This window comes from Emydura macquarii, unplaced genomic scaffold, assembly GCF_026122565.2.
Source record: "Emydura macquarii macquarii isolate MOO-44397 ecotype Brisbane River unplaced genomic scaffold, CSIRO-AGI_Emac_v2 contig_3080, whole genome shotgun sequence".
Lineage (NCBI taxonomy): Eukaryota > Metazoa > Chordata > Testudines > Chelidae > Emydura > Emydura macquarii.
This window is the reverse complement of record NW_027133217.1, coordinates 3,233,040-3,243,884: the sequence shown is the minus strand read 5'-3', so window position 1 is coordinate 3,243,884 and position 10,845 is coordinate 3,233,040. Positions and strand designations below refer to the sequence as shown.

The 10,845-nt window shown below is 43.2% G+C and overlaps 1 protein-coding gene across 3 annotated transcripts; it reads left to right on the top strand.

Moving 5' to 3' along the window:
* The first annotated feature begins 308 nt into the window (after positions 1 to 308).
* Positions 309 to 9,994, top strand: HIGD1A (HIG1 hypoxia inducible domain family member 1A). 3 transcript variants are annotated; one of them, XM_067530404.1, is made up of 4 exons: positions 309 to 422; positions 3,491 to 3,598; positions 5,575 to 5,709; positions 6,735 to 9,994. In XM_067530404.1, the coding sequence occupies exons 2-4, from the start codon at positions 3,496 to 3,498 to the stop codon at positions 6,797 to 6,799; spliced, it is 303 nt and encodes a 100-aa protein (XP_067386505.1). In that variant the 5' UTR covers positions 309 to 422; positions 3,491 to 3,495; the 3' UTR covers positions 6,800 to 9,994. The 3 variants fall into 3 exon arrangements, with proteins under 3 accessions (XP_067386505.1, XP_067386506.1, XP_067386507.1); XM_067530405.1 differs by having other exon boundaries at positions 338 to 422; positions 3,472 to 3,598; XM_067530406.1 differs by having other exon boundaries at positions 360 to 422; positions 3,469 to 3,598.
* The last annotated feature ends 851 nt before the right edge of the window (positions 9,995 to 10,845 follow it).

The following is a 10,845-nucleotide window of genomic DNA, read 5'->3' as shown; positions in this document are numbered from 1 at the left end:
CCGAGTCCCGGACTCCTTTGACCATATTAGGATCTGGCGGACGGGGCAGGCGGGGAAACGTCATGGCCTGTTTCCCATGACGTCACAAGCTTCCCATTTGATTGGCTGATAACGTGGAGGAGGGGCGAGGATAGCGAGCTCAAGCAGCGGCATTGGGTCCCGCGGGGGGAGGGGGCAGGGAGAGGCTCTGCGTTTCCCCGAGGCACGCTGGGAGTTGTAGTTCGGGGCGGGGCCGTAGGCGTGTAACCCCGAGGCACGTCCCCCCCGCGCGGGGTTGGGCTGAACTGTCAGCCAATAAGAGCAGGGGGTGGAGCCAGCGCCCGCCCGCCCGCTTACAGTGTCAGAAGCCGGCCGGTTTCGGGGCGAGCTGCGAGTGAGTGACAGCGAGTGTGTGTGCGTAGTCTGCGCTCGTGCCGTGAACGGTGAGTGCGGGCCGGGGGCCTGACTGGGGGGCGGCGGGACTGGAGCCGCTGGAGTTGAAGGGGCCTGACGGGGGAGGCCTGAGGAGAGGCGGCGGAGCCGGGGCGGGTGGCGAGTGGCGAGGGGAGCTGGCCCGGCCCGAGAGCTGCAGGGGGCCGGTCGCCGGAGCTGCCAGTCGCGGGGCCTCTGGTGGCCCCAGGTCACTGAGCGGGGGAGGGGCGCGGCGCTCACTGGGGAGGGCCTGGCTCGCGGGGAGAGGGACGCTGCAAGGACACGGGGGGAGGCTGGGGGAACGGGAGGGAGCTGGGCCGGGCTGGGCCGGGGGGGGGGGGTAACGGCGGGGGAGATCTAACGGGGGGGGGGTGGGCTGGGGGGGGGTAACGGGGAGAGGGGGCTGGTAACGGGGTGGGCGGGGGCTGGGCTGGGGGCCGTTAACGGGGTGGGGGCTGGGGCTGGGCTGTGGTGTAACGAGGGAGGGACTTCCTGCCGGTAGATGGGTGGCAGGTGACTGTCATGACGCAATAAGGCTGCACTTGAACAAATCGGGTCTGGGGGGGTCGCACTCACATGGCTCCTTGTGTTAGTCCTTGAGGCCTACCTAGCCCTACGCACACCCCCACTGGTGCCGTCCCCCTTTCAAACACTCCCGGTGAGTTCGGTGCCCAGCACGTCCTGGGGTTTGATCCCTTGCTAACGGTCTGGAAACCAATGCCCTGGGCTAGGCGAGGGCATGGCTTGTAGGGTTGTCTGGGGGGCTGACCTCCTTGTGATTCTACTGCCTCCTCACCTCGCTGTCTCCTCTCTGAAAGCCACCTCTGTGACCTCTGGCTGAGTTGAAGGTCATATCTAAACAAGTGTGTTCTCTTGCATTTGACTAAAAATCCTACCTTCTTCTCCCTCTGGGAGAACACACGAGCATTTAGTTTAACTCCACCTTCCCCTTTCACCAAAATGTCAGGTGCTGTTCTGCATGTTCTGTAGGCGCTGTAGGTCTCATTTTATAGTTCATGACTCTAAATTGTTACTTATCCATTTAGAACAGTGGTTCTTAACCTTTCCAAACTACTGTACCCCTGAAGCCTGAGTCCCACCCCCACGGGGCTGAGGCATGTAACTTAGTTTCATGGTGCCCCTGTGGCTCCAGGCAATTGCCTTTCTTGCCACCCCCAATACCAGCTCTGCACTTGCGACCCCTCTAAAACCCCAGGTTAAGAAACACTGATTTAGAAGATTGTCATAGCTGCTAAATACTGACAGTCAGATTAGACCTGGATATAGTCATAAAATATTGTGATTTCTCTCCTTCTGTACCATATATATAATGAAGTGGTTAAAACCTCCTGTGGAAATATAAATAAGCCACTCTATTTTTAATTTCAGGTGTATATATTCATATTTAAACACTAAAGACATCAAAGTTTGAAAATTATGGTTTGTCATGTGCATATACAGTAACTTGCTTTGAATGAAATAGCTCTTTAGAAATTATGAAAATGCTCCATGGTATTTAAGTGAATCCATTTACACTGCACTGTCGGAGATTGTAAGCTTTGTGAGGCACACGCTATCTTTATGCCCTGCAGTGCCGAGCACATTGTAGCAACACTCGGCCAATAAAAATACAACCTAATCAGCCTGGGTATGGGGTCTGTAATAGTTACTGAACTGACCATCTGAAGTTAGCCTTTTTTCGGCACTCCTGAATTATAGGACCATGCTAGTGCCAGAGTCTGAAGAAGGAAGTAGTCTTCGGTGACATTACTAGAGGCACGTCTTTTTTTAAATCCTTCCCTATGAATGAGCTTGCTGGAGATATTGAAATTGGGTCACTGGCAAGGCTTGATATAAGGTTTTCTTCATTTTGTGTAGTCACCAGCCTGAACAGTGGTGTTCTGCTGTAAGCAGTTACTCCTTTTCACCACTCGATCTTGATAGGAAAAACAACTTTCAACTTGAATTTTTAATTAAAGATGAAATAGTGTTGCATGGGAAAAGCATTCACTGATGTTGGAATGATCCTTTTTTTTTTTTTTAAAGTTGACATGTCCCACATGCAAGCTATGGTTTGTCCACCAAACAGGTCTGATATCAATACTAGACCCAGTACCTATTCTCTGTTTAAATATTAGATGTCTGGTTCTTCAGCAGAAATCTGAATTGACATAGTTTAAACTCAAACAAAGTGGAGTACACTGGTGGTGAATTTTTCCCTGCTTGTCAAATGTGTGGCTCACTAACCTTCTATAGTGGCTTACTGTTTTTCCTCACGAAATATTTCAGGGACTCTTTCCCTCCCCACACTTCCTTTAAATCCAGTGCTGGCATGGATGAGTAGCCCCACAGAAACAAACTGATGTGATCTGAGGACCGAAATTTTGCAAGCAAAGGCTTCTGATTCAAGCTCTCACTAGCTTAGTTTGTGGAAAAACCAGACTTGACTGTGCCTTTCAATGGCTATTAGCCAGGATGAGCAGGGATGCAAAACCATGCTCCGAAGTGTCCCTAGCCTCTGTTTGCCAGAAGCTGGGAATGGGTGACTGACAGGATGATCACTTGATGATTACCTGTTCTGTTCATTCCCTCTGAAGCACACTGTCGGAAGACAGGATATTGGGCTAAATGGACCATTGGTCTGACCGAATATGGCTGTTACGTTATGGTCTTTCATGAAGGTGCTGGGAACTCATTTCTTTGTGAAGAAAGTATGATGGGAAGCTGTTACCTAATGGCTTTCTATGTCACCAATCTGTTTAATATGGAATTATTCTACCAATGCACAGCCTTACTCTTGTATTGTAAAAGCCACTCATACATTCTTAGGTTTTTATATTCATAAACTTAAATTTAACTTGAAGGTTTATATGAACATAGTAATAGTTGGTGTATGGCTTAATCCACACCATCTCATCAGTTCAAGTTTTTTTGACTTCTAGCTGGTTTATAACTGACTAAACAGTGGAAGATGCTGTACTTTGTGGTATTTTCAAGGTCTTAGTTCTAAAGAACTCTCAAACTTGGAAAAAAAAACTTTTTTTTTAAATTCTAAAGCAGACTTCCTTCTTCTCTGCAGTCAACATGTCCTCCAGTCAGGAATCCGTTCTTTCTAGCTATGAGACTGATGACAGCCAGGCATCAAAACTGATGAAAAAATCTAAAGAGTCACCCTTTGTACCAGTTGGTAAGTTTCACTTATACAGTGCAGTGCTCTGGAGTAAGATGAATAAACCTGGGAAAATACACAATTGCCTAAGTGTTCTTGTAATGGGCGGTGAATATGGTAAACTTAGTCATACACTACAAACAGGAAACTGCTGTGAAATGTTACTTCCTCATTAGGTATGGTACTATGTTAATTTTGCACTACCTCTTGTACCTATAAGGTATTCTTTCTGGATTAATACTCTTATCTGGTAGCTTTATCAAACACTGTAGACTTAAAATGTCTCTGAACTCCTTGTAATTCCTTTTGTCTTCCATTTGAAAGAGAGCTGCTTACACACATCTTATTTCAAATTTTGGGTAGTGGATCCTATACTTGGGGGAAAATGTATCTTGCAGCAAGCCCAGAGGCCTGGAAGTACAGGGCTGTTGCAGTTCAGGGTAATTGCATCTGTGTTCCCTCTCTATGGTCCAGCAAAGGCCACGCTCGAGGTTTCCAACTCCTCTGGCCGTTACATCTCTTGGGAGGGGAAATATGAGTGTGTCTATCTTCTGACCTGGATACTTCCGGGCTGAACAGTTCATTGCCTTCACTGTTCCCAGCAAGACAGGCTGTCTAAGCAGACCTTCTTGCTTTCTCTTCAGAGGCAAACTGTGTAACTGCCCATTGTTTAGCTACTACATGAATTTGCTACATAAAATTGCTCCTATATGAACCAAGCAGCCATCAAATGATAACTTTTGACTGATACTAATCTGAGCTGGATTTAAATTGGTGATCTAGAGGTGAAATGCTCTGCCCATTACCAATACTTAGTTATCCAGTTCCCATGGCCTTGGGAGTTTTGCTGTCTAGGGTGCTGGAGTCCAATGTAAATGTGTCAACTTCTATACATGTGCAAACTTTTCCAAGTTTGGTTTGAAACAATTTGCAGATCTTGTGTCAGAACTAGTTTGCAGGCCCTAAAGTGCGCCCCCAAAAAAAAAAAAAAATTTGGTTTAACCTTATTGCTGTATATATGACCCACATGCAAGTGGAGGTTTACAGAGTCTACTCACATGGACTAGTAATTAATATTTGGGGTTAAGGTAAATCATATCCCATTTATCTAGGAAATTATTGGCATAAGAATATATGTCTATAATTTAATTGCCATCTTCCCATGAAACTGGCATATCACTGATTCCAAATACAGAATGAAAGCTCCCAAAATTGGGAACTGCAGGAGGCAAAATACTACTGCATGTGAGAGTACTTAAGTAGGCTATTGCCTGCAAGGTTCAGGTTTGGGAGTGTCTCAGACTTTATTTTCTGTCTGTGAAAAAGCTAAATTGAAATCTCATCTGTGAAAACAGTTTTTGTTGAACTAACTCTCCAAAGCATAGGACATTCAAGTGAATCCAGGGTCAAATTTGACACATACCAAGAATAGCAATCTTCATTTGTGGGTCTCTAAACCAAGAAATCTAGCACTGCTGTTAGTGCATGGATACAGTTTGAACTTAGTTCAGAGCTGAATTTAAGAACTCCTGTTTGTTTTGAACTATAGCTCTAAAGGGCATTCCTCTGAAAAGAGGAGGCAGGTAATTTGCTCTTATGGCAGTTTCTGACAAATATCACAGCAGGCCTGACATCCATCTTAAGACTACTATTCCCAGCTGTCTATCTGGAAAGAATGTTGTGCAATGATATGACAGTCTTATTTTTTTAACCCAGTTCTCCGTAACAGAGTACCAAAACTCTGTTGAGGGTCCACTCGGGACTGGCTTTTGAGTCAGGCTAGACGTAGCCTGGGTGGGAAAGGAATTACCTGTGAACTAATAGCCTACTCAACAGGAACTAACACTGTAGGTGTTACTGATGGGGCTTGTGGGGTTTTTTATAAGGAACTTTTGCTTTAAAAGTAAAAGCAACTGAAAATGTAGCAAGTCTTATGACTGAAAAACTTAAAATCATTGTGTAATTACTAAACACTTGTTTATTCTGCTTTATAGGAATAGCAGGCTTGATTGCAGTTGTAGGCTATGGACTGTACAGACTGAAGCACAGAGGCGATACAAAAATGTCTGTTCATCTGATTCACATGCGTGTGGGAGCCCAGGGCTTTGTTGTCGGAGCAATGACATGTGGTATGTATAAAATAGGCAGTTGTTGTCCAGCCCTAGTTATCTCTTAATGATGGCAGACTTACTTAAAAAACATTCTCTACACTACAGGATAAAATACCTTGGAGTAGCTTGTAAACCATTAACCATGTCTAACTGCACCGGAAACTTGCAATCACACCGTTCCGTTAGCAAGGCTGAGCTAGTAGACTGTCTGGTTTCTTTGCTCAGCGTCCTAATATTAGCATGCTGGGTATTTAAGTAGCCATGTTTGAAGACATCTTTCCAGTTTCTCCCTTCACTTTTTACATGTGTGTGCGCATGCACGAATGCACGAAATTGTATTAACATTGGGGGCAGTTGGCTTGACTCTTTCTCCAGAAGTGCTAAGTCAGTGAGGAAAACAAAAAATACAATTGTCCCATGTATGTTGTGGCTATTCTAGGGTGTTTCTCAACTCTTCTGCTTTCTCCAAAATTATTTGACCACTTCTAAGCCTTTCTTAAACTCATTTCTCCATGGGAAAGATCAGCAGTTGGCTACAGCTTGCATCTAAATTGAAGGTCTAGTTCAGGGTGGCCAACCAGTCAGAGATGAAGAGCAGCAAAGAACCACATTTACCTTTTCTGTTTCCCCGCATCTCTTACCCTCCAGGAAAGGTTGCTCAATTTCAAAGAGCAAAGAGATGCAAAGAACAAACAGCAAAGAGCGGGAGCTGCATTTGGATGACCAAAGAGCCGCATGCGGCTCGTGAGCCACGGGTTGGCCACCCCGATCTAGTTAGACCATAAGAGTGTGTGTGTGTGTGTGTGTGTGTGTGTGTGTGTGTGTGTGTGTGTGTGTGTGTGTGTAAAATATTGTCCTTCATTTTAACAAATTAGTTGTGGCTATTACTGAACTGAAATTCTGTATGGGAAGTAAGATTATAATGAATACAGACTCCCATGTTTTCTCTCTTGTTAGTAGTCTTCCTGTCCATAGCCAGTTCTTGAAATAGTCTTCTTCTTTAATAAAGGATGCATATTCAATTACTTGTATTTGCCTTTCAGGTGTGCTCTACTCAATGTATCGGGAATACCTGGCAAAACCCAATGAGCAGAAAAAGGATGACTAAACTCTGTGCGCGCCTGATGGTGGTCTATGTATTTCGGTTATAGACCTCACATTGAGGTGTCATTTTCTTTTCAATAAATACAAATTCAAGGATGTGGTTCTACAATACTGTACATGTCTTGTGCATGGTATTGAATCTTTAAGTTGCCAGTCTGAATCTAGCACAAGTTGGTGGTGACAAAACTACCACCATGTGTTGGCTCTTTTGGACTGAGACTACCATACACCAGTTCTAGTGGGTATTGTACAGCATAGTGCCTCTCTTCCCTTTCCCATCCCATCTCCCTACACACAACTGGTAACTTATGGCATTCTTGACCAGAAATACAAGGATTGTGAACAGACCTGGAGACCAGCTACCTTCCTGCATGGAAGAGGTGGTCCCTCCAGCTCATGGCAAAGGCACATAGGCAAGACTGCATGGAGAAAGTTGTTCTCTTGCCTATGTTGTTTCTGTCCTGTAGATAAAAGGACTTCAGTCTCCAAGGTTGCAGTCCAACACTTTCACTAGCACTAGACTCACAACAATTCTTAAACTTGCATAGAGCAAAAGTGGTTTTTTTTTAAAAAAACACTTTAGTTTAAGGTATGAGATGAGCATTCACTAGTGGATAAAACTATTTAAACTATTTATTACACCATACTAACAATCAGTGCACAGAAGCCCTGTTTTTAATAGATTATGGATTGCAGTTTCTTGGATTATTGAATTTGGTAACTGCTCGTTTGTTTTTTGCAGTATTAGATGTATAATGTAGCATTTTTAAATGACTTTTTGAAAACTAAATCTGTACTTGGTGATGCATTTTAAGTATGTAATTAGAGTGCCTGACTTAATTTGTGTGAATTTGCTGTTTCAATGGGAGCTCTAGACTGCTTAAATCTTGGCCTCTATTATCCTTGATATGAGATCATATGGAGCTCTCTTGCATTAGTGATTTATGGTAACTTCATTAAAATCGATCTCCGAGCCAAATATATTGATCAAATGAAGCATGAATCTGTAAACGTCCACTTTCTCAAACTTGCTGGCATTCCATGGAGATAGCATGGTGTCTAATAGTGTTTGTAATAAAGACAGTAAGCAGCTCCAACCTGTCTCATCTTTTACTGTGAATTAGACATGCGGAGACCTGAAGGCCATTGCTGGGTTCATACACAAGCAGCGTTGCTTAAGGAATCCCTGGATGTTATGAAACTCAATCCTGCCTTCCTGTTTTGTGGCCACCCCATCCCCTCTATGGGAATGGTTGCTACAGAAGCTACCTCCTACTCCAGGATGGGGGAGGGTGATGGCTTTGCAAGCAGCATGATAGGGTGGGCTCCTGGTGCTGCATGGCACTCTTTAGTTACCAGGTAACAGAGCCTTACATATTTACTGTATGTAAATTGGAAATGTATTACTGGTCTTAGGAAGTGATTCAAAATGAAGAGGTTATAAAACAGGATCATGCCTTATTGCTACATGAAATTGTTTATGGAATGTGGCGTAACAAGGCACACTGAAAACTCCATGATAGGAGGATAATTGGTATGGTGTAATTTTGAGTATGCAGATGTAGGGGGATAAAGGGCCTCGGTTCACACAGTGTTTCCAACTAAACTTGGACTTTGATGGTATGTTTTTAGTGTGTTGCTTGAAATCACGATACAGGAACCTGAACTTGACCAAAATCCCAACTAGACTCTGTCCAGGATGAGGGATGTCCCATCCTGAATGCAGGACTAGCTAGTGGATTCACAGCTGTCCCTTAACCCACAGTTCTAGTTGACCATTCAATTCATGCACATCATAGGGGTTTTAGACCTGTCTGATGGTGCAGGGAAGAACTGAATATTGTAAACATACCAAGGTTGCATCCTTCTTTTCAGTGCTCCTTGCAGATAAGATTACAGCTTATCAGCAATGAATACAGGATCTTGCCAACTTAGGTGTACACTCAGGACACATTGTATATCCCTAGGCAAATACATGGCCTTGATCCCTGGGAAATTTTTATATCTGTAACAAGATTGGAATAGGAATGTCAATTTGGAAGCGGGTGGATGGAGAGGAAAATTTGTAGGCACTATCTTGCAGGAGGATGCTAACAGAGTGATAAACTCAATATTAAAGGGACTTCAGGGATTGTTTACTTAAGGAAAGAGTCACTATTTAAAACATGCATAAAATAGCCCTGTTTCATGAAACCCAGGCAAAAATTCATCTGCTAATTGTCCATAATGAACAAGAGAAAAAAATACATGGGAAAGGAAATTATTTGTTCTGCAGGGGGCGACTATCTATTAAGCACCATAACATTTACTTTTCAATTTCTTGAATGAGGCAAGGTTCTAGCCTTAACTAAGGATGAGCAGTTACTCACCTGGTACTGTCCTAAGTGTTTTGGGGTCTATAGAAAGTGAAGATAGTTGTTCGCAGTGTTGCCCACAAATTTCTTTTGCCATGATTTGGCATGTAGGATCTGTGACTCCACACCCTAATTAAAATTCATTTTATTTAACAAGGAGCTGTATACTGACAAAATCCTTGTATGTCTCTGTGTCACTGTCTGGATTAGGAGTGATCTTTTATAATTTTTAGTATCAATAGTGCAAAATTACAATAAATTTGTGATATGCCATGTCCGGTACCATTGGAAAGATTATAATTTTCTAAATATATTGTTTGGGTATGTATCATCTTTAGTACTGTAAATTATAATTATATATGGCATATCTGTACTTCAACTTGTGCTGTGGTTCTGGGCAACACCCCAGAGAGATTGGCAGCAATAAGCCTGCTTAATGGCCAATTAAGGGAACTCAAAGGTACAATGAACCCAGGGCTACACCTTTGTGTCATCAGGACTTGCCCAGCTGACCCTGGACTCCATCTTGTTTCTGTGAATTTCCACAAGCATAGCAAAGGGACATGAAAGGCAGCTGCTCCATCCCATGTTTTCATTCTTGCTTCCTACCTCTGGATCAACTCATCTACAAGTGAAGCTGTGAAACAAAGGACTGAGACCCATCCAGCTACTGGATGTGCACCAGAGGGACTGTACAATCCTGGAAACCCCACAATTCTACTGAGAACCTGATATATATGGACTTTCAAATCATTTGTATTTATCTGATTTCTTTAATCATATAACACCTCTCATCTTGTTTGTTTCTTTCTTTTTATAATAAATCTTTAGTTTTCATTACTAAAGGATTGGCTGGCAGTGTGGTATTTTGGGCAAGATCCAAATTTATATTGATCTGGCAATGTGGCTGACTCTTTGGGTTCAGGAGAACATTTTGGTAGAGGAAATAGCATTTTAAATAACATCTCTTTACTGGACCTAGCTGACTGGGAGCCAGAGACTGAAATGCAGGAAAAAGGGCTGGGTATTTTTGTTGTTTTAGCTTCTTGATAACTGGTCTGGGGAATCAGAAGCACTGTTTGTAACTGGTTGGTGAATCTAACTGTAATGCTAGCCATCAGTTTGGCAGAGTTTGTTCTCCTTTTTGTAACCTTCCTTGACCTTGGCATTTTCAGGTGGGCCACCCTAAACACAGATGAGTCACAGTCTCATTCACAGTTTCTTTGCCTGTGTTTGATCCAGATGAGTATGTATATAGCCAATGCGCTACTGTCCACTCAATGGGTCACCTCAAAGTTGACATCTACTGAGAGCATCTCAGTGTACCCTTACTGGTGGTTTTCCAGCCAGAAACTCAAACCTGGAAAACCGCACAGGTGGCCTGTTGTTCTGAAAAAAGATGTCAGTTCATTTGCAGGTGTGATGTGTTTGAGATAAATGCAGTTTTGTGTGGAATGGAGTATGGGTACCAACAGCAGAATTGATCAGCAGCTGACTCAGTTTCACTGACCAAGTGAAAGGTACCAACAGAAAAAGTGGCCTATAGTTAAGTCCCTTTGTTTTCAGTTTAAATCTATATTTACCAAAAAAATCCTGGGTTTTACAAAAAGTATTATTTGTTTTCTCCCCAATTTTCACCCTACTTTTATATCATTCAAATATATAAAAAATAACTTGTTTTATTAGGAAAATACAA

Coding starts and splice junctions, on each gene's coding strand:
- HIGD1A (XM_067530404.1), top strand. CDS start 3,496: ATGTCCTCCAGTCAGGAATCCGTTCTTTCTAGCTATGAGACTGATGAC. Junction 3,599..5,574: donor GTCACCCTTTGTACCAGTTG/GTAAGTTTCACT, acceptor TCTGCTTTATAG/GAATAGCAGGCTTGATTGCA. Junction 5,710..6,734: donor TGTCGGAGCAATGACATGTG/GTATGTATAAAA, acceptor TTTGCCTTTCAG/GTGTGCTCTACTCAATGTAT.